General features: G+C 40.1%; 2 protein-coding genes across 2 annotated transcripts in view; one reads left to right on the forward strand and one right to left on the reverse strand.

Annotated features, from left to right (window-relative positions):
- LOC139445756 (protein rolling stone-like) overlaps positions 1–25,032 on the forward strand; it is a 298,150-nt gene that overhangs the window by 130,112 nt on the left and 143,006 nt on the right. The window lies entirely within an intron of this gene.
- On the reverse strand, positions 13,938–19,511 carry LOC139445886 (protein rolling stone-like). The gene is made up of 4 exons (XM_071227127.1): positions 19,149–19,511; positions 17,020–17,251; positions 15,668–15,778; positions 13,938–14,763 (listed from the first exon to the last, which is right to left on the reverse strand). Exons 1-4 carry the CDS (start codon positions 19,248–19,250, stop codon positions 14,357–14,359), a joined length of 852 nt encoding a protein of 283 aa, XP_071083228.1. The 5' UTR covers positions 19,251–19,511; the 3' UTR covers positions 13,938–14,356.

Consider the following 25,032-nt stretch of genomic DNA (forward strand, 5'->3'; position numbering starts at 1 on the left):
GTACCCATGTGGGGAATCGAACCCGGGTCTTCGGCGTGACGAGCGAACGTTTAATAACCACTAGGCTATGTAATGATCTAATTATAGATCATTATATAGGTAACTTAAGGAACGTTGGTCAGGCTGAAGGAGGATTTAATCATTAATTTGAAAGATAAGCACAACACGGAGCTCAGTGTGGGGAACGCGTTAGCCACTCGGCTACCCTCAAATGTAAATGAAGTACCTTACATAACACAACCTGCAGGTCACTTGACCGTTATGTTCTGAGTTGGTTGAACCTTGCACTCTCCATACACTGCTACGTGATACAACCCAGTCGAGATCTACAGTACACGTAGAGCATGCAACGAATAGATTCGAGTTCTACAATACACGTACATGCAACGAATATAAGGTCATGTCTGTACCGTGGGCTTTAGAAATCTCGACATTTTTGCTGTTCTGGACGTGATAAGATGATTTGTTCATATCAAGAATGTCCCAATACGCAACTACATCTAATACCACAGGTCACAAGTAAGAGGCAGACCGGGTTAAGGATTCTTAGACACAAATAGCAGAATACAGTGGTCCACAGGGATACTATTATCGGCGTAGAAATCTGTACGGTCATAAAAGAATAGACGTCAAAGAATTTCGTGCGCAGAAAAATTATCGCGATTCGACCTTCACTTGTAAGTATGACATTAGACACAATGTGATAATATATCATGGAAAGTGATTTTATTTGTTTCTTGTTTTAAGCCGCACTCAATGTTGCAGCTGTATGACGGCAGTCTGTAAATAATCGAGTCTGGACCAGACAATCTGGTGATTGATATAATGAGCATCGATGTACCCAATTGGAATCGATGACATGCATCAACCAAGTCAGCGAGTCTGACCACCCGATCCCGTTAGTTGCCTCTTGACAAGCATAGTCATCTATTACGGTAAGCATTGGTTGCTGAAGACCTATTTTAACCCGGATCTTCATGGATAGATATTGATTTCAACGAGTGTTTAAATCAACATGTATATATTTTGTGACATATGCTGTCAAAAAGCATGTACATTTTTGTATTGTCATGGATGTGAAAAAAGCGACAAAGGCTTTCTCTAGGTTACAATATTCAAGGCCTTAGTAATGTTTTCAAAACGTTTTATGGTAGACAAGTGGAGGTCTTTTCCAAATTTGACGCATCAGTGACAAAAATGAGGTCCGATGCAACTCACTATTTTGACTTTGGTTTTGTACCATATGGTCGGAATCGTACTATCGACTCTGCTTTAAGCAGAGATTTCTATTGGATTTCTATTGGATATGGAAAGGGTTTTGTCGCTTTAAGTACTTAGTAGTAAGAACGTTCCACTGCCATTCACTTCACGCCTTAGAATATAGATGGACAAGTGAGCTATTCTTTAGAAGAAACCTACAGTTTTATTATCAGTAAGTTTCATCTCTCATATTCGTATCTCTGTCACAACCAACGTTATACCCTTTTATTCTAGTAACCTTCTATGTATTGATGTATATGCCTCTTCTTTATAAAACGCATTACAAATTAAAAGTCGAGCACCCTCGTCTCTCTGTATGACGCTGCTCACTTTCCATATGCGTAAAGACGTCACAAAAACAGGGATAAGGTATACAAGTGGTCTCCGTTGTGCAAAATGAATACCATATGTTAAGGGTTGAAATCAAACATGATTCAAACACACAGATGATTTTCATTGGACGTACTTGGTGAACGATATGTTCTGTTTATAATCATTAAAACCGTGGAATGGTATCATTACAAGTGTACCAGGGAAGTATAAATCGGGGCCCCCTTTTTCTCGCGGGTAGCTCTTGTATTCGACGTGGATGTAGAATAAGTGTGTGAATGCGATGTTTTATTGAACATTATACTTTAAACAGTATTGAAGTTTTATCACGAAGTGTAATTTTTCATAATATATTTAGGTAGTGGTCATGTTCGAACGAAATATAAAATTTCAGTCCTCCATGGCGGCCATTTTGGATTTGGCGGCCATATTGGATTTATCTGCTCAGTTTCATGCTTTTATCACGAAACGGCTCCACTATCAGCTCGATGTAGGCTGAAGCCCGGCGTGATGTGGGACATTAATGGAGCCCACGGGTAGGGATGCTGAGCTGACAAACACAGAAATATGTCTTCAAAAAGGATTCGAACCCACGGTAATAGATGTCGGGCACGCATAAGGAACCCGTGTGCCCATGTCGAGAACAAAGGCACGTTTCCTGCATGTAGATAGACTCAGAGGACATACAGCCTGCCCCGCGAGCAGATGTTCACTTGGATTACTCGCATAGATTCAGATTCAATCTAATATAATTTTCACAAACACAACAACGGTTGTATACATAAGCAAATAAGAAAATATAAAAAATGTTGATGCACATGAAGCTGAAAGATGAGACGGTCTCCACATGTCTCGCATTATAAGTCGAATAACTGAAAAATGAAGCGTTAAAGAAGCGTTTGTTGCTTTGAACCTCTATCATACTAAAGGTTACCATATATATTCGGTACACGCATTAATCTATCTTGGAGAAAAGATACACATCTGATAATATTCAACTATTACATATCTACACAAACGGTCTTATTAGCATCTGATCCCAACACCGCCCACATACATCTGTCTGTACACACGTTATAACCACATTCACAGATGTCCAGATACAAAATGACTTCAACACCGTGATTTACCGGATACGGTTAGCGTCACGTCTTGTTTTTGCACAACACTTGCCAATGATAACTAAAATGATTCTATCATTTCTTTTCTATTTCTGCTTCAAATTATGCAATGGTATCTGGCACTGCCTAGACGGGAGTTAGTCTGGAACCAGCGAGAAGACGTTGCCAGGTGTTACTGCAGCTGTTTAAAGAGTCCGTGGAGAACGGAGCTGAAGGTTAAAATGACGCGGTCTCACACTGTGCGTGTTTCCATGATCTATAGAGCAAAACAATGTTACATACAGTTGTCTTAGTGTAAAACCGGATCTCCCATTGAACGCGGGTCCCGTGACGGTAATACACTGGCTACCGATATGAAAACCCGTCAGGGATGCCTTGAACTGTTACATAACTGTTGACTTCGTGTGCATCTCTCATTGTTGCTAGATATACCTGCTTTGTCTACATTTCATATAATATAGACACGTACAGTGCTAAACGAGAGTTTGTATATTTTCAGTAATTTCTTATGTTCATGTGTTATACATGTTGACAAATGGTGAAACCGTGACGAAATACGCGTCACGAAAGCACATTTAACCCTATGACCTGTTGTGTATTCGCTATCATCTTGTATCTGATATTTAGATGAAAAAATGTATAATTAATATCGTTATGCATCCATGTGTGTGTACAACACGTGTGGGGCGGTCGGGTAGCCTAGTGGTTAAAGCGTTCGCTCGTCACGCCGAAAACCCGGGCTCGATTCCCGATAGGGGTACAATATGTGAAGCCCATTTCTGGTGTCCCCCGCCGTGATATTGCTGGAATATTGCTTAAACGACGTAAAACCAAACTCACTCACTACTAAATGTGTGACGTTTATGAGCAATACCAGTAGAAAAACATTCGCGAATCGTTTTCCGTTTTTACTTACAGTGAGAAATTAGAATTCAATGAAGTGTATTGCAACACTTTTTGTTAAAGACAAGTATATACATACCCAACACAGTATATGTTCATCATCAAAGAGAAATGTAAGAAATATTAGTAAACGGTTTCCAAAAGAAAAACATTTATAACCATAAAATTTTCAGGAGAAATCTGATCAAGAATAATGATAACGAGGTGGAAGGGAGAAATTGGCAGACATTTGCAGTGAAAATGCAAAATAAAACCCCCAGGTATTTCTATTCATATCCATGCCAAACAAAACGAGCTTGTTTTAAACCTCTTGACGTAATTGACACGAACAAAAAAGCTACACGCGCAGAGTCTGATAGCCATCGTAGTTTATGACACAGTCACTGAATCCGTTGGAGCATCAGTTTAATTGTAAACTTGTAAATAATGGCTCATTCTGCCTTACAAAAAGGGTTCGAAGACATTGCCCGACTATTATTTTAACATTATAAAACAGGTCGACATGTATGTCTAATTATACACATATGCATTTTGCATGCATATCGCCCGTAACATGGTAACGGCTGGGTTGGGTTGAGCTTTATGCTCGAAAGCTGGCAGCAAATCTCGTTCTATCGCTAACAGGTGTACCAAAAGAGAGAAGTTATAATTTTTGGAATGTTTTCGCTAATTGCTCTCCATATAACTTCCTGTGTTAGGGCAGAAATGTCTGCTACAATAACTGCTAGCGTCCCTGTAGGTATTGGTACCTACTCATTTTTACCTAGATATATTCCACGCGTCTGTGTATCTTTTGGACTATCTGCTAATGCCGTTAACTCAGTTTGATAACTGTCCAAGAAACCACCGACACCTCTGGACTGTTGGTACCTGAACACTATGTGTTCCTCCAGATGGTCCAGATGTTGGTCACTCATCCTACTTACCTCGGGTTTGCCTGGACCAGACTCCATCACTGGCAGGGTGCTGTGATATCATAGCTGAGCTATTCCTCACTGCGGTGTAAATATATCCACACAACATACTCAACCTGTTTGAACAGATACTATTTGAAAATTTGACACGTCATCAGTGTTTGCTATTGGAGGATTGAAGATGAAGTAGAGATTGTGACACTGCTTGGGGGCATTACACTACTTCTACACTACTACTACTACTACTACTACTACTACTACTACTACTACTACTACTACTTCTTCTACTACTGCTACTGCTACTACTACTACTACTACTGCTGCTACTACTACTACTACAGCTACTGCTACTACTACTACTACTGCTACTGCTACTACTACTACTGCTGCTACTACTACTATTACTACTACTACTACTGCTACTGCTACTACTACTCCTACTGCTGCTACTACTACTATTACTATTACTACTTCTACTACTACTACTACTACTACTATATTACTACTACTACTACTACTACTACTGCTTCTGCTACTACTACTACTACTACTGCTACTACTACTATTACTATTACTACTACTACTACTACTATTACTACTACTACTGCTACTGTTACTACTACTACTACTGCTACTACTACTACTACTACTATTATTACTACTACTGCTACTAATACTACTGCTACTATTACTACTACTATTACTACTACTACTATTACTACTACTGCTACTGCTACTACTACTGCTGCTACTACTACTTCTATTTCTACTACTACTACTGCTACTACTACTGCTGATACTACTACTATTACTACTACTACTACTACTACTATTACTACTACTACTATTGCTACTACTATTACTACTACTACTACTACTATGATTACTACTACTACTACTACTACTACTACTACTAGTACTAGGGAAATCAATTCCTGGAAATATCATATTGATATGTAATGTTACTCTCCTAAACCATTTGTGAAACTAAAACACATTCATTCATCTATCATATTCGACTACTGGAAAATGTAGTATATAATTATGAATACACAATACCATTTAGAAATGCTGAAACGCAACAAATGTTATATTTGGGATAACACTTTCTTCGTAAAGTACAGCTTCTAGTACCTATTGGGGTCGAGTCCCATCTGGGATTCGAACCCACACTGACAGAGTGAAGCACCTAATCTCCAGCACACAAAGTCAGCGATATTACCCACTCAGCCACCGATGCTTAAAAAATGAAAGTCAGACAACCTGTAGTCTAGATGACGTACTTCTCGGCTATACTTGTTGATATAAATTACATGATAAATCCACCGACTATATGAATATAACTTGCTTGAAGAGAAATATGGGCGGAAAGTATATTTCCGACATTCTTATCTGAAAATGCTGGATTTTATACAAAACAACGCCTAGCACTCCTTGTGTTGAAAGAAATGTAAATTTAATTAACATGCGGAGAATTTCACCACTTGATTATTGTTTATGTTACACCCTTCCTCAGCAACAGCTTCAAACAAGCATCCCGATGATGAATGAATAGCGACCAGACAGGTGCATCTCACGATACATGCACTGCTGGCGCACAGCTCTGTACCAGACAAACACACACTGGATGAGGAGGAGGAACAGTTGGATGAGCAGAGAAGCCGAAAGGAAAATAAATAAAACAGACAAAGGATGAGAAAAGATCACTGAAGAGAGTTCATTTAACCTTAATTGGAGCTAATCATATGTTTGACTGTTTTTGACATCGTCCTTTAACGGATATTTATATAATGCAAAAAGAAAAAAACACTTACTTGCATTATATTGTATACAGAAATGCCTTAGGTTGTAACAAACATGTACATGTGTATATACACAAGCCTATACACTCACAAATCCCCTAGATTAAGAAACACTTTCAAGTTGTGTCAGTTTCTAAAATGTATTAACCTTTAAAGCGGTGAGATCAACGTGAGGTTTTGATTCATAAATGTCTATTAGTGGGAGATCAGATTTCATATATTTGTCTTTTGAAGTTCAAGTAGAATGACTCGGTCGAGAATTTAGGAGCGGTTTCATATACACTGCAGTAATTACGGAAGACAAATTCATCTGCTTATATTTACTGATGGTGCGAAGATAAATCTGAAATATGAGCGATGCTTGAGGTTATGGAGGCACAAATATAACTTGTCTTGTAATGGAAGATATGTTGACTGCCGCCCGTTTCTACATGTATTTTCCCTTTATTAAGGTGCACTCACGAGTTTCATGCAATGTTCACACCGCATCTTTATGTGATGAAATGTGTTCAGTTAACATGTTCATCTTGTTAAACATTCTCTGTATGTCTCGGTGCAATAGTGTGTGTCTGTTCTCAATGTCTTCGTCTTTGGAAATAGACGATATGTCAGTGCACGCAACTTAAATAATATACATACTTTGTCAGGTAATTCCAAACTTGTTTTCATTGAACAGTGTGTTTTGAGTGAGTGAGTGAGTGAGTTGGGATTAACGCCGCTTTTAACAGTATTCCAGTTATATCGCGGCGTGTCAGCTTAATGTGGGAGGAAAACCTGAAGTGATGCAGGTCTCAGACGTTTACCACTTCGGTGAAACCCACGAGCATGGTGCTGACAAACCTAGAAACAATCGGGGCGAACCGGAATTCGAACCCGCAATCATGGGTTTCTGGCGTTCCCAAGGGACGCAACTCTGTACAGCGAATCGCGGCGCCTTAGACGACTGGGCCACCCGTGCCCCCTCATATCCATGAAAGCAAAGACAATTAGTTGATGTGGATTTATTCTGACAACGGGATACGACTAGAGCGTAAAGACAAAAGGATGGTATGGATTTGTCCATTATAACTCCAGCTTATCGCGTCTGCATTTCTCAAACTGATACTTCAGTGCATGTACCCTAAAACATACATCAAAACTGACGGCCAAAAAATACATAACAATTGTTTTAAACCCCTCTTGTTTAAAAACTACAAAAGATAGATGCATGAAGTAAAATGTATTGAAAAGATCAAAATCTCAACGAAATCAACATTTAGAATGACAGCCAGAGCACCTGATATTTGCATGACAGTTGCCCGAATTGAGGTTGGGTAGCAGAAACAAGCTTTCAGCGCAATGGACAAAGGGCACATACATCTAAAATCGCTCTCACGTTCAATGACAGGTCACATTAATAGCGTGTATGCTATATGGCAGTTTATTTTATTGTTAAACAATGATTATGACTGTGTTATATTGTTTCTGTTGAGATTCGGTAGACGCTCATTGATTTGTGTTTTGGCAGTGATTAGCGTTTTGCACTTTTTCGTATTTTCTACTGAAAAAACACGTGCAGTGGACGTGTATCACTTTCTGAACAGGGCATTGTTGTGTTTGGACAATGTGTATTACATTGATTTAGTTTGAACGTGTGTTATTAAATTTTTCAATTTGGTAATAATGTTTGGCCGTTAATTTATATATGTACGATCTTTACATGGAGTTTCCACACTTATATTGGCGGACACTTACTTAATCGATCGGGTGATTGGGCTCGGATAATTGGTTGATTTCATGACGTCTTACCTCAACGGCATGGGCCGTTGCTCTTAATATCAGTCTCTGGATTGTCTGCCATCCATGATGTGACTACCTCACAACTATAAACCAACCTCTGTGCTAATGAAGTATAAAGGATGCTAATTCCGAAAAAATACATTTCGCAAACGGTCTCCAACTGAAAGCATTATTCTATACCCCACATGGGCATAATGTGTGAAGCCAATTTCCAGTGTACCCATACTCTGGTAGGGTTGGACTTTTACTAAAAGCAGAGTAAACTCCTAATCTACTCCCTCACTTAATGAGTGAGTGAGTGTGGTTTTACGCTGCTTTTAGCAATATTCCAGCAATATCACGGCGGGGGACACCAGAAATGGGCTTCACATATTGTACTCATGTCGGGAGTCGGACCCGGGTCTTCAGCGTGACGAGCGAACGCTTTAACCACTAGGCTTCCCGACTCGATTCCCCACATCGGTGTTTGAAGCCCATCTCCCGTGAAGTTGTTGGAATATTGCTAATAGCGGCGTAAAAACTCACTCACTCACTCACTCACTCACTCACTCACTCACTCGCGGAGTCAACTACAAATGAGCCGTTAACTGCTGTTATTCTCTGGCGTTGATTGTATTGATGGCCTGTATTGATCAACGATACTGTATCGTGTACCATCAAATCAGCAGCATGTTCTCAATTTATTTACAATAATGGAAAAGGTTTCGTCTCATTTATTTTATATTTGGATATTTTTCCTTTGAAGGAAGAGCGTAGTGTACCTCATTGGATAATGATTTTTAACGCATATTCTTGACAAATATGAAGGCACTTACAGATATTTGTTTAGAGGGAGTTTGTTTAATCATCTGTGTTATATGTTATTGAAATAAATAGCCCGATGTGTCGAACTTACACAAATATTTGTGCTGTATCACATATGATTTAACACAAAGGGCTTTCATAATGATGCACCTGCTTCAGTGTATTGCTGCAACTGATATCAAAACGTAATTCAAAATTAACATATCGCTTACACAAGTTTCAATAAAATCAGTCAAGCCACTGTCGGTCACTAGATTTTTTGGTTCATCGATCACTTGATCACCAGATGATTTTCACTCTTGCCCTGCGACGGAAGCCCGTAGACAATCGAGTCCTTGTCAGACACGCCCGTGCTTGTGACTCGATCGCGCGTGTACTGATTTTGTTGCAACTTAAAACAATTTGACAATAGCGGTATTTCACTTAGATGACACTCATTTCTGTACCGTCCAGCAGTACAGAACCAGCAACAAAATCAACACCGACTTTGAGATTATGTCCCACATCCTTGGCTCGTTTTAGAAAACTGTGGAATGCCTTGTTTTTATCATGAGTCTTGACATGCTTCACAAGAGGATCATCAGACAAATAAATGTGTGCAAAAGTGCACAAAACAATTAGATCACGAAGAGCCCCACCGTTAATCAAATCACGTCCTCCCATCATAATTGGTAGATATAAGCGATTGAGGGAAGAGCGAGGATGGTGGGATCTATTGTCTGACATGATTCTTCCTGTGAGGATGTCAATACCCTGAATTTATTGTTTCGTCCAATCAACAACACCAAACGAATACAAAAGTACGGTCACAGCCACAGTATTTGTGGCTTTAACTTTGTTGCGAGCGTTCAGCTCTGAACTCCAGATTTTCTTGAGTCTACATTTTTACTCTGCCCGAAGCTTTCCTTGATATGGGCATTCTGGAGTTTGTCCCTAATCTGCATCCCTAAGTATGTATAGACCTGACCTTCCACTAGATGGTCAATAACTCCTCCAAGTACACTGACTGATCATCCCTCTTCTACCTTGCCACGTTTCAGATGAAGAATGTTGCATTTGTCGAGTCCAAAGGACATGCCGATATCATTAGCAAAGGATCCGACAAGGAGAATCTGTTTTTCGAGTGTAGATCCTCCATTGGCAATAAGTTCAAGGTCATCCATGTAAAGGAGGTGAGTAAGGGGTGTTGGGGATCCGTGCTGAGGAGGTCCAGGGTGATAACCCTCCTCTTTGCTGAGCAAAAAGCTTAAAGGATTTAATGACAAACAGATGAGCAAAGGACTGAAAGAATCGCCCTGACATATTCTTCTTCTAATAGAAATGGGATCCGAAGTCACCACCTGCCCCTGCGAATACATCTCAAGTTGAGTTGACCAGCAATTCATTAAAAACTAGAGTTAAACAAATAGTCGCTCGGGGAGGTTAATACATTCCAGTGACTTCAAAATCCATTCGTGAGGTACAGAATCTGTAGTCTATCCAACACATTGAGAGGTTACGGTGGTAAGTTTTAGCCTTTTCAAGGATCATTGTCTGAACCAGCAATTGATCCTTACAACTCCAACATCCCTTTCTGGCTCCTTTCTGCTCCATGTAGAAAATGTCATTAGAAGCGCAGTAGGATGACACGAGATCTGTAAGACACCCTGTCTTCTTCTTCTTCTTCTTCTTCTTCTTATTATTATTATTATTATTATTTGTTCTGTACACTCATACATGTAGAGATGTTATGTTGCTGCTGGCCCGAGAAATACATTCCGTATTAAACCTATAAAGCGTGTGTGGAATGTTCCACAGGGTTGGTGTTGGTGTGTTACAGCTGTGTGTGAATAAATATTGTTTCAAGGACAAATCAAGGATATAACTCTTACTGGCGATTAGCCTCCTCGTTCGGAGATTCATAAGTTATTTTGTATATGTGTTATATCTCAGAACAGCTGCCATATTAAAGTGTTTCACGTGTGTTGGAGTATGAGGCGATAATCACTAGAATGGGGTATTTCAGAAACAGGGCATGTGGAAAAATGAGCAAAGGTATTTTAAAAAGTATTCTGATGTTATATACAGGTGGTTGAGGCATCCAGTTGTATAAGAAACACGTGGTTTGCTTGTAATTGTTATTAGACAGGAAATACAAACTACGGGCTCTTAACATTAACTCAGTTAAAGGCAAGTCACTCCCAAGTAAAGTACTCTCGATGCTTGTAACTAATTATATAAGTGATGCATAAAATGTGAATACACATGCTACACAAGGTGATGATTGCACAGCTGACAAAAGTTTCGTCCAGCATAGAATTGTTTGAGTGTCCAGCAAAACATAAACTTTAAAAATGGAAAGTAAAGAATGCTGAGCCATCGAAATTAAAAGTTTTACTGATTAACTGAATGATTATGTTCATTAAAATGAGAACACTAGAACTTTAATGATTATGGAGTAAAGTATAAGCTGTCTTCTTATACTTTTCATATATTTAACATGCTAATCTGTTTTTAAGTAGCAAAAGGGAAAGCGACAAAACCCCTTCCACATTCATAATAAGTCTCTGCCAAAACACATGCAAAGGCAAGTCAACTGTTCATCTAAAAAAGCACGGGAACGTAATGGTTATGATACAAGTCCAAATAGGGAATTACATCGTTCATCATTCTTGTCACTGATGCGTCACATTTGGAAATGTCCTATGCTTGAAAGCTTTACTGACTGAGGCCCTGAATGTTGTAACTTTGATCAAACAACTTCTGAGCAAGAGTCGTATGACACTTTGAAATCTTGGTAGAAAGAACATGCTCGATTCTACCAAAGGCCGTAGCTGCAGGAATACTGCTCGTCATAAAGGGTAAGTTGACTATTGGAACGTTGACGTCACGCCGAAGACCCGGTTCGATTCCCGACGTGGGTACAATGTGTGAAGACCATTTCTGGTGTCCCCGCCGTGATATTGCTGGAATATTGCTAAAAGCGGCGTAAAACCATACTCACTCACTCACTCACTATTAGAACGTTGAAGTCATCCCTCTTATAATACAATCTGCCTACAATCCCTGCCTAATATTAAAGTTCTCCAAATGTTCCTTAGTGTTCTACGACATCGTGGATAATTTAATAATCTACTGCCAACTCACTCACTCAAAGTTTGGATCAGTTTCTTTATTGGCTACATTAGATTTAACTAAGGAACAAAGTTTATTGACCCACACTTCAAGAAAGCTGACAGTCAATTGGTCAAACAGCTACATATCCCTGCAACAATGATTGTTTTGAAAATTGGATGAATTACTGAAAAACAAATACAGCTAACGATATCGATTGCACCATTAATAATGCATTACAAACACGTATTTGTAGACAACATTGTTATTAAGTAAGGATAAGATCTATGGATGAACAACGTTTCGGTGTAGGTTCTAACACCGTTATCAATCAAGTGATGTACAGATTATGGTTGACATGTATATATTCATGTAGGAGGCAATGTTTATACAGTTGGGTAGATATCAGATGTAGTTACTCTGGAGTTGAGAAGTCTGTAATGTACACAAAAAAGTAGAAAACATATTGACCGGTAAAGCCAGTAATATAAACAAAATAATTATGACTGATTAGGGTCTGTGATGAGTTGATGGTACACCATACTCTGCACATCACTTGCCTGATAACGGGGTTAGGACGTCGCTACTAATTTTAATAAAGAAGCTGTTCGTCCATAAATGTTTTTCTTACTTAGTACTCCAACTTCTAAATACCTCTCAAAGAAGTTAAACAGTGTAATTGTAACACCGCTGACCACTTCGGATCTATTTTCATTCTGAATCATATCTGGGTGTTCATCACGTTTTAGACATCGAGCTGCAACCCCGACCTCAGGTCGCGCTCTGTTATCAATGTAAGGAGAAACCCCAGCTGACCCAGGGCTGATAAACGGTGATATGTATGCCTCTAACCTGCTTTTAATCGACTCAGATTTGAGAAAGTGCCAGGTCCTTATCGTGTTAAATGTACCGCCTGGGTCGGATGTTGGCACAAGTGATTTCCCCTTCTTCATAAAAGCATCTTTTATCAGTCGTTAAGATTGTTTATTAACAATTTGTACATTAAGGATCAAGCAGCATCGTAAAAACATGTCAGAGCTAGGCATCGCTTATCAGATGGTGCCGTACAACATTTGGGTAGGGTCGTAAAGTAACTATTACTGTTATATTGTCATATGTAAAGCTAATTGCTCGGATGTTTACAGTGTGTTTACTTTTCACATATTTAAGACAGAGGGAATGTTCTTAATAACTTGATCCCAGAATTATCCAGCAGTGAAAACTTGTTAACTGTCTTTGCCTCCGTGTGGATTCGGGGTAAGTCCCTAGCAACCTGGGGTGGTTGTAAGAAGCCGACCAGATGTATCGGAAGGCCAGGCTCAGTGACTTGGTTGATAGGGTGTCATTGTACACCTACGGCGTCGTTCGTTGCTCATAATATCAATCACTGGTTTATATGAACGATTATTTACAAGCGGCCGTCATATAGCTGTAATATTGCAGACTGCAGCGTAACAGAACAAAGAGTAATTAAGAACTCAATATGCGTGATGCCATCTGCATGACACGGAAGCAACCGTACCGGTAGGGGTTCAGATTGGTCAATAAACCTCTATAATTGAACGATATATAGAATTAATCTGTTCCAGTTACCGAGACCTCATTGTAAGTAGATCAGAAGAGCGATAGTAATGGAACAGTATGACAATGCGAAGGTTAACATACTATATGTTGATTCTATCATGACTCGAAACATATTTGTGTACTTGTATTTGCATTGTAGTCAGTATGGTCCATTCTTGGAATCCCCACTTATCCTCATTAAATGAAGACAATGAAACAATGTAACAAGAGTTAATGGTTTTTATTGTATAAAGTAAAGACATATTTGGTTTACCAATGAATGACATGAGTATCAACCGTCTACATGACCAGAGCCTGACACACATGACCACCGTTCTGATGAATACACAATACTATGTGTGCTGGCGATTAGGTGCTTTACTCTGGCAGTGTGGGTTCGAGGCCCTGGCGGGACACAACCCGAAACAAGTACTAGAATCTGTACTTTACTAAGAAAGTGTTGTCCCAAATGTAACATTTGTTACAGTCGTTCACATGGCTGAGTACATATAAGTCACCAATGTATTGATGCTTTATTTACTTGTCTTTGTCTTCCTGTTGAAACACGGCACAGTTTAGTGTCCAGTGTTCCAGTGTACAAATGAGGTGAAAATGGTGATTCCAGTAAGTGTTCTTTTAGAAGCTACTTGGCCTCAATTCATTGCTTGGAATCTTTCCGCCAAGACACATTTAAAATTATTCCTGTAAATATGTCCATCTTGAGATGACTATTAACATAATTCTATTTTTTATCTTTTCAAGGATAACAATGAAACATGATCACCGGTCAAACACGAATACACTCACTATCTGTTCTTTCATTTGATGAGTCCAAGATCCTCGCATCAGTGTTGTCATGGCAACATTTCGAGCGCAAATATATTCTCCCTTTATGTATGAAGAACACGACCAAATGCAAACACGGTAGAGCCAAAAAGGTACTCAGAAACACAAGAGGTAGAGTCCGCTTCAATTTGGACCAATCAAGAATCTTGTAGATATACGGATCTCCCTTTCTATTGGTCCCGCCAAGTATGTGATAAACGACGCTGAAAAGAGTGTAGATGACGCCACAGATAATTGGGTAGATCACGTGATACACACGAACTGGCATGGCGGTGATGAGGAGGTTGGACAAGACGTAGATGGAGTTCATACCGTGGAGGATGAATCGCAGCAGTGTAAGATCTTGATCTAAAAATGCAAACGTGAAATCAGTATGCATGACTGACAGTCCTTCAGACATTATGATCAAACATTTCAACAGATAGCACATCATCGCCTCCATCTGTCATGGAGTGAGACCGCCTCCGTGGTCTAGTGGTAGAGCGTCCGCCCGGAGAGCGGAAGGTCCGGGTTTGATCCCCGGCCTCGTCATACCAAAAGACGTTAAAAGATGGTACTTGTTGTTACCCTGCCTGGCGCTCGACATTAAGGGGCTAAAACAAGGACTGGTCGGCTCGGTGTCAGTATACTGTGTCTGAGTGTGGTATTCATGTTTAACTGCGGCATGGTATCTCAGTGAGCTAGCAGTATAAATCAGCATCAGTCACACACACACGTGCATGTACGCCGCTATATAAGTGCAATAATCTTGGACGCGACGTTAAACCCCATTTCACCTCACCTCACCTCATGATGCCTCGTGTCAATACACTGCCGAGCAAAAGAAAGTATACCCCATGTTTGATGGTAACCAAAAATGAAACAAACCAGAAATGATTATTCGATGGTGATGTATTTGATACGAGTATCATAGTTGTGTTTTGGAACTTGCGTTCGCCGTGTTTCGGCGACTGTTTTCAGTCTAGTAACGATTTGATAACGTTTGTAATTTTTTGGGCCAACATCTTATCAGGGCTGACTTTAAGAATGTGGTTCTATAGGTTACTTACTGGTGCAGGTTACTCTTAGTTAGGATACTGTAGCAACATACCACATGATATGCCTCATGGTAGCGGTGTTTGTTTGTTACGAATGGTTTAATCATTTATATCTTTTAAGTGTTACTTATATCAATTGAGGTGCATTTTGGATACACATCTTGATGTATGGATGTGGCTGACCCACATACAGACATATTCAACAAAAGACGCACCTTTGAAAATAAAGATCCAGTAGAGGGCGCTGATGTGTAAACTCCCTTCAGTGACGACACTGTAGAGAAGCCAGGACACCTTCAGGTACCAAGGTAGGTATGAGGTGAAGCCTGAAAAAGTAATTCGGAAATATTGAATTTTGTAAAAAGTAAAATTCATCACTTGAGTGCAGACACAAGAAAAATGTTGTTTCTGTATATCCAAGAGCTACATCGACTCGAACTTTGGAAATAACTTACTTACATGATTACTATAGTAAAAAATGTGTGGTATAATAAATGTGACAAAAACCGTTACCATTATCATAAGAAATCTCTGAAGACCTGCATCACTTTGGGCTTTCATCCAACATTAAGGAAGCTGACACGCCGTGATATAACTGGAATAATTTAATGCGGCGTTAAAACCCAACTCACTTACTCACTCCGAATTATCACTCCATTAGTCCCCATTCAGAACCTTTACTGGTCGTCAGAGGCGACTAAATGTCTCGGCTGGTCAGGCTCGGGTGATTGTAGGTCATCGTACTCCGACAACGTGAATCGATGATCATAATATTACAGAGCTACAGATAAGCAGCGTATTTGTGTAAAATCCCCCCCCCCCCCCCCCCCCCCCCCCCCCCACCCCGCCCCTCAAATATTTAAAACCCAATTACTTTCAATTAATTTGCGTACAGAACGCATTAATTGAATGAAAATCTTAAATGTATAAAAAAAGCTTGCGTAAATATCCAATGAAGCTTTTTCAGCATGCGTATATAGGAGCTAATTTCCGAAACACAATAACGAGCTAATTTACTTTCCGAGCCAAGCCTTTATATTTAAAACATTTATATACATCTAAAACATTATTTCATTTTTTTTTAAATCCTAAAATATTTTCACTAATTTTGAGAAAAAACCCAAAGAGTGATGAATAGATCAGTGAAAAAATATTGGTTACTTAATGAAAAATGTAATAACCCAAATAAAGTAGAAACCCCTGAGTAAAAACTCAATTGCTCAAAAAGTTATCTGGAGCTCTGTAATACCAAGGGGGCGGCCGGGTAGCCTAGTGGTTAAAGCGTTCGCTCGTCACGCCGAAGACCCGGGTTCGATTCCCGACATGGGTACAATGTGTGAAGCCCATTTCTGGTGTCCCCCGCCGTGATATTGCTGGAATATTGCTAAAAGCGGCGTAAAACCATACTCACTCACTCTGAAATACCAAACACTTGAATGCTGGACCAGACTTGAATATAACAGGCCGTGCTCAGATAGTTGAAATATTGTAGACTGCGGCGTTTAAAATTAAACAAACATGAAACATTGTTTTAGAAATTGTGTCCTTTTTGCATTTTAATACTGACCATTTTGAATGTCCTGTCTGTTGATACTGACGAACACCACGATGACTGCGTCCAGGACAGCACTGGTGGTCAACAGGAGGTAGGTCCAGTTGGTGAGGTAGATGAACCACACAGCGCCACCTAGCGGTGATGACGTCACGTTGGTCGACGACACCATGCTCCCGACCAACCACGATGTATGAAATAGAGCCCAGAATATCCTCCAGGACAGGTAGAGGCGAGGGTGGCCCCACTGAAATAGAAACAATTAGAAACTTTAGAAACAATTATCCATTAATTTAGCTGTGTCACAACTGTTATAAGGAAGCGTAATTTAACGTTAAACAATGATTAGAACTGTATAAATTTGTTTCTGTTGAGATTTAGTAGAAGTTCATTGCATTGTATTTGGACAATGATTAGTTGTTAGGAATGTATGACTATTTACTTTAAGCAGCGGTGAGGAAGTTATGATATTAAAATGCTCGAATTATCTGTAAACTTCCGGAAAAGCATGAATGGGTGTCAAGCGTTGTAGAACCGTGGAATATTTTGTGATGTTCTATTGACACTTGACTAGGGAGCTAGATAGAATATATAATTGAAGCGGGAACGTGCCTGTCTCATCTGACATTTCATCTGACATTACACCAAGACCTGCTTGTGAAGATCACTTTTCACCCTTGCGTTCAGCCATGCCTATCTCGGAAACTTGACCACTGTTGCTGCGGTGTGATAATTATTCTTTTTTCGTTGTCATTTCCATTGCTCTCACATTTCATACTGTCATTGAATATTGCATGGGCGGATACAGAGGGGTGGGGTGGTGTGTGTGTGTGTGGGGGGGGGGGGTGGGGGGTGGGGGGGGGGGGGGGGGTGGTGGTGTACAAATTACCACCAAAGACAATAAATAGATCTTTAAATGTGCACCCACCCTTTTCAAAAAAGCTGAATCCGCCCATGTATTGTACTACAACTCTATTGTGTACTGCCACTGTAATTGCTGTGTGGTACTTGGTATTGATTTGTAAACCATGTTCAGTTTATAATACAATTGTTATGTGTTAACCATGTGTTGAGTGTTTGTTGGTTTCACACAAAGTTCTTTTACGTCCAGATGTCTGGGTTAACATATTGTTTTAATTTGGGAATCGTCACGTAACACAAGTTAATATTTTACAGCTTCTTTCAACACCCTAAGCGCGACAAGCTACCAGAACAACGAAAAGCTCTAACTAATGCAGCTGTTTGCGTTATCCCCTATTTGGGTGTGATGGTAATGGTTATCAAGCATTAATCGTGATCGGTTATACTGGCTCCGAGTGAGTGAGTGATTCAGTATGGTTTTACGCCGCTTTTAGCAATATTATGGGAGGGGACACAAGGAATGGGCTTTAACATTGTATCCAAGTCGGGAATCGAACCCGGGTCTTCGGCGTGACGAGCGAACGCTTTAACCACTAGGCTACCCGACCGCCCGTATACTGGCTTCGATAACCAATGTCATGCTAACATGCATCGTTATACAATAGTATCGAAACATCACTGAGACTACGAGTAACGACGGATGAGACTTGACTGCAACGGGTACACAAAAAAGGAATTATTTTGGTGTGTATCCATTGCTGCCATTTGATAAATAGGGAAGCCACGAAATGAGCCCTGGCACATTTTCAAACTGTGTTTCTTCCGAACTTAAACAACTCCATCACGTACGCTAGGGTCGACTGTCATCTCCAGCGTATCAGATTGTGAGTTCGAATCCAAGTTCTCCCGATGTTATTTCTAGGTTTGTTAGCACCTGTGCACGTGGGTTTTACCAACGTGGTAAAGGTTTAAAACCTGCATCAATTCGGACTTTCATCCCACATAAAGCTGACACACTGCGATATAAACCGTATACTGTTCAAAGCGGCGTTAAACCAAATTCACTTACCCACTCACTCAAACGTGACGTTGCCACAGATTATCAACCACCTGTTAGAAAGTGTTACTTTGGTCGCTCTATGCAGTAGTAATTTCAGTAAAATCCTAATGTCGAAAAAAGTATGTACACATACCATACCCCTACCATACTGTTTCACTACAAATTGTTAATACATTCCGTTCAGAAATATATATATATGAAAAATATTAAATCGAAAACTTACCTGAGATGAAACGAAAAGATGAGGTTCACTGTGGTTTAATCCAAAGTTACAAGTACGGAATTCGCTTTTAATTCCCATTGTTTCTACGAATTGAAGACACATGTTCACAAACTCTAAATACAGTTGGATGGACCCTTTAGTGCACTCCCTGAGAACAGTCTCTTGACATCAGCATTGAACGTTTCCTCAAAACCACCAAAAATACTTCCACGTAGATATATTTCAATAAAAGGTAAAGAAACACTTGACTTTGTCATTCAGAGTTTAGGAAAACACATCCGGTATCCGTAAACACATGTGTACTGCCCACACTCTGCCTAACTTCATTCATGAGCAGTGGATGTCACACAAACGTTGCTTCTACCAACTGACGCGGGGGGAGCTGGCAGCCGGTGATATAGCCCCGGCCTGGCCAGGAGACAGGGGGCGCTTAACGGAAGCCAGGAGTGTGGAAGGGACTGTCTCGTTCTTGCAGCGGAGCGGGCTGCAGCAGTTTGTGATGAACGCAGAAATCGGTGCACCACATGATGACGAAATACAGCGGAAGGAATGAGAGCGAGGGTATGAGAGCGAGCGCGGTGAAGTGTTAAGGATAAACAACATGCAGTGTAAAAATACGTCTCCATACATAATACATATGTTGGTTGGTTGGTTTGTTGTTTAACGCCACACTCAAATATTTCAGCTATATGACGGCGGTTAAATAATCAAATCTGGACCAGATGGTCCAGTGATTGACAGCATGATCATCTATCTTTGTTTGTTTGCTTGTTGTTTAACGCCGCGCTCAGCAATATTCCAGCTATATGACGGAGGTCTGTAAATAATCGAATCTGGACCCGACACTCCAGTGACTGACATCATGAGCATCGATCTATGCAAATCGGGATACGATGACATGCATCAACCAAGTCAGCAAGCCCGACCACCCGATCCCGTTAGTCACCTCTTACGACAAGCAGAGTCGCCTTTTAGGGCAAGCATGGGTTGCTGAAGAACAATTCTACCCCGGATCTTCACGGGTCAGGACAATAGACTATTGGAACGTCAACACAGTTTTCCGATCCCGTTAGTCGCCTCTTATGACAATCATTGGTTGTTGAAGACCAATTTTAACACGGAATCTTCACGGGACTCATACATATGTAATTGTATTCAATCTCATGTGAGTGGTCCTATATTTTGTACGTATACTACGTCACTAAATAAGTGTACATCTTGAACGCTACGTTACACCGCATTTCCCCATACCTCCTGAAACTCTACGTAGTAGAGGTCGGTATATCAAGTTAAATCCCACACACATGTACAGTCAGTTACATTAGTGGCCATGTGAAGCCATCTTCCCGAGGCAAGGGAGTTAACTGACTATAAAAGTCCAGTTTCCACCCTTGCCGAACAATGCTGGGATTATGGAGTGACATTTTGGCTGGACTAACGAGTCTATGCATAGTTAAATCAAAATCGCACACCGAAATCGAAATCCGGTTCGTAAACTCTCGTGCAGATTTTGGTCGATTGCAGGAATTCCCAATCAAGAGCAGCGCCAATTCGTTGTCAGCAGATATTTTGCAAATCTTTTCATATTTTTAGTTAAGGTGCTCACGTGATTTGATGCATTTCGTGATATAAGTCCCGTTTTATCACAATATAGATCTTGATTATCGATCAGATCGCCCTGAATGGGTCCCACCATTTTTTGTGAAGCGAACGCAAATGATACGAGAGGTGGAATCTGATTGGTCCGTAGGAGAGGCTTAGAAGTGGCAAAGCTTGTAATATCAACTGGTGGCGCTACGATCGAGCCCAGTAATTCCAGCGTTGTTCTTTTAAAGTCAGTTAACTCACTTGCCTCGGGAAGATGTGCGAAGCATCTTCACGAAACGTTTATTACACACGCGGTGTCCTTTGCTGGGGGCAGTTTTATAAATGTACATGTATGAAAGCATATCATTATACAAACCAGGTTAGTTTTCAGCAACTCATACTTGCCTCAAAAGGCGACTATGCTTGTCGTAAGAGGCGACCAGCGGGATCCTGATGGTCAGACTCGCTGACTTGGTTGATGCATGTCATTGTATCCCAAATGAGTGGGCCGATGCTCATGATGTCAATCACTGGATTGTGTGGTCCAGACTCGATTACTTACCGACCGTCGTCATATACCTGGAATATTGCTGAGCGCAGCTTTGAGCAACAAACAAACAAACTGTCGTCGAGGGCTTCATGTTTTGGTATATTCGCCACAATTAACTGCTATCCATCATGTTTAAAATTAATTTAATAAAGAAAACCCTCAGGTGAAGTAATTTATTAATTTACCGATTTAGATCTATAGCTATATAGACTACCATACTTTCTTATAAATGAATGTCATTCCTCTCCAATTCGGTCTTTCCACACACATCAACCAGGTGCAAGAAGCATTTTGCTATTAATTAATATTATCTTAATATTATCTTTTAAAATATCATCGTCTGCATGATCATAGAAAGGGTTCTGTCACTTAAACTTTGCCTGCATACTAACCAGTATTTGGGTGTTGTTCCTTATTATCACAAGTTTTATTTAATGGAACATAGCTTAAAATAGCTTTTAAGTATTCTTACTTACTTACTTACTTACTTTGGAGATTTAACGTGCGCTTTCCGAGTGATGCGTATTTCGCACACGGGGAGTATTCTTATATATCCTGGCTTGAACCTCTTCCAGCATTTGCATGGATCTGGAAAAGAACCGTGCATCATTGGCTCCCTACAACCGCTTTGCCACTTCAGAACATGCAAATATAATTAGGACACCATTTACCAAAGACATGAGTCGTCTCTCTCCCAGCTCCTAGTGAATAAAATTGTCAAAGGAGTCAAACTCAAGTCTAGAATGATTTGGCAAGTCTAGATTGCCTCAGCTCTGAAATTAGGGATTGTTATGGGCTCCATTTGGATCATATATTTTATATTTTGTATATATATTTTTATATATATTTAAATAGGATAAAAAGGATAACTTTATTTCATGGACTAAGTGTCTGTTTATGACATAAGGTACTGCAAGAGCTCCTGTTGGATCAGGGGGCACGGGTGGCCCAGTCGTTTAAGGCGCCGCGATTCGCTGTACAGAGTTGCGTCCCTTGGGCACGTCAGAAACCTATGATTGTGGGTTCGAATCCCGGTTTTCCCCGATTATGTTTCTAGGTTTGTCAGCACCATACCCGTGCTCGTGGGTTTCACCGAAGTGGTAAATGTCTGAGACCAGCATCACTTCGGGCTTTCCTCCCACATTAAGCTGACACGCCGCAATATGACTGGAATACTGTTAAAAGCGGCGTTAAACCCAACTCACTCACTCACTTCTGTACGATTATGGTTCGATCTATGTAAGCAATACAACTCAGGTTGGTTTGTGTAATAGATGATTTCGTGTTATATTCTTATATGTTATATGTTATATTTTGGTTTATACATCTGTTAACGAACCCCCGCCGTGATATTGCTGGAATATTGCTAAAAGCGGCGTAAAATAAAAACTCACTCACACTCACTGTTAACGTACCATGGTGAACACTTCTACTCAAAGGTTTCTGCCGACATTAATACTCCTTGGAAGAAACTTTCTATAGTTGTAAAGCCAAGCGACCATCTGGGAGTATGAGGAATACAAGTGTAAGTTTAAGTACATTGAAGTAAGTACAAACGGCGACCATGATCACTGTACGTTTGAATGTAGGATGGTTCAAGATCAGTTTAGGAAAGAAGGAGATTCGCATGTTTAATGTCAGTCTGCAAGATTCCTCATCATATAACCTGAGCTTAGCTTATACCTCTGCGATTTTCACCACCAAATAACCCGTATATATGTATATAACTATGGTACTTATCGAATATTGATTGGTTTGCCTAGTGCTTATAGATGTGAAATATTACAAAGTCAAGTTACAGACAGAAGTCAGGTACGTAATGAACACTCTTTGACATCGAGGGTTGTGGGCATTTGCAATAGCAGATGAATGTCATGACCTCCCCAGAGAGTCGAAGAAACTCCGATTATGTATTTGTGACGAATGGTAAAGTATTTAACACAGGTATATACCCTCGTTTCATAGACCACCTATCAATTTGTGTATATTGTTGTTGTTTTCGTATGTCATGCCATCATTCGATAGTCCAACTCACCACATTTGTTTATTGTTAATGTTTCACATGCCACTCCATCTCGTCACACTACTGCAAGTCCAGCGCTGTATCCATGTCGATAATTGCTCTCTTAACTAAAGACGATTGTTCATCAGAGGAGGAACCCTAAGGGTGTGTTGTATTTTCTAATTACTTTACAGAGCATGCATTATACAGCCCCTAACGTCTGTAATTGCGTACTGTTTTAATCATTAAATATACATATATTATTACTCACCACATATAACTGTTTCCAGAATGTATGTAACATGATTTGACGGACAGGCCCATATCACATATGGATTGAATGAGAATTCAATTCATGTTTAAAGCTTTCGTTTATCTATTAAACAAAAGAAGCTCATTTTGCAATATGAACCTTCTTCTGGGTAGTCACACTGATCTAGGATAATAAACACATCTGCGTTTATCATAAACGATGATGAACCCCACTGGCAACCACACGCAAGGAACCTAAAAATCGAGTTTGTTTGTTGTTACTCTGAGGGAGATTCTGCCGCCAGTCTAAACCTCGAAAACTCTTCACAAATAAGCCTAAAGGTTATGACACGGTTGCAATGCGTTTAAAATCTATTTCCGATTTAGTGCTGACTTTTATACAAATTGAGATTACATAATTTGCACTTACAGAGCTCACGTCGGTAGGTGAAGGAGAGAGATGCTCGACCCTTACCCGGTGATCTCCTTACATGACATAGGTTCATTGCTTAATGTGGCCGATACCTACCACAATATCAACTTTGATCAGTTAACTGCCCCTACTATGTTGCAAAATGAACTTATATGTTTTTCTTTACTTGTAAGCAGCAGAATATGGGAATTCGTACGCAACAAAAGTAATTCATAATATTATAAAATTAGTAAACGCGTATTGCTGTCGTGGTTTAGCAAGAAACAAACGGTTACTTTATAAATGCAAATTGTAGTGCTGACGGGTATAGGAGGACATGCTTACCCCTTTCGCGAACACTGGGCGTCATCACTGATTTTCAGTGATCCATTATATATCTTATATATTTTTCACCACTATTTTGCCTTTTACGCCAGATAAAATTAATATGATTGGATAATCGAGACTGATTAATCTTTAGCATTGACGTTTAATATTTACATGTATATATTACATGTATTACGTGTATTTTTTAATAACTGAACTACGATAGAACAATTTTACACTCAGATATACCACACCATACTCGTTACATCTTGGATTCTTCGAACCACAAATCCTGGATAACTGAGTAGATGAATATACTGCGACAGCTTAGGCTACTGGCCCACCATATTGGAGACACAGACGTTCTTCTGTTCAAGGGGGCGGTAGGGTAGCCTAGTGGTCAAAGCGTTCGCTCGTCACGCCGAAGACCCGGGTTCGATTCCCGACATGGGTACAATTAGTGAAGCCCATTTCTGGTGTCTTCCACCGTGATATTGCTGGAATATTGCTAAAAACGGCGTAAAACCAAACTCACTCACTCTTCTGTTCATACACAACATATGTTCAAACAGTGGGTGTTTCAGCTTATCACTTGGCACACGCTGTGGGGAGCCGTCTTGTAGCGTCCTCAGAGGCTTGATTGTGCTTCACCTTACAGGCCAGACCGTTATTGCAGGTAACATGTTACACCTGGTTGACAATCAAGCCTCCAGTGATGCTCCTATCTACAGAAATGTTAACGCATCACTTAGTC

Source organism: Haliotis cracherodii, unplaced genomic scaffold, assembly GCF_022045235.1.
Source record: "Haliotis cracherodii isolate W230 unplaced genomic scaffold, xgHalCrac1.p SCAF_6, whole genome shotgun sequence".
Lineage (NCBI taxonomy): Eukaryota > Metazoa > Mollusca > Gastropoda > Lepetellida > Haliotidae > Haliotis > Haliotis cracherodii.

Excerpts from the sequence above, each read along its gene's own strand:
- LOC139445886 (XM_071227127.1), bottom strand. The coding sequence starts at position 19,250 with ATGTGTCTTCAATTCGTAGAAACAATGGGAATTAAAAGCGAATTCCGT. Across the intron at positions 15,779-17,019 it reads CAGACAGGACATTCAAAATG|GCTTCACCTCATACCTACCT; the intron begins GTCAGTATTAAA and ends TTACTTTTTCAG. Across the intron at positions 14,764-15,667 it reads CTGGATCTTTATTTTCAAAG|ATCAAGATCTTACACTGCTG; the intron begins GTGCGTCTTTTG and ends TTGCATTTTTAG.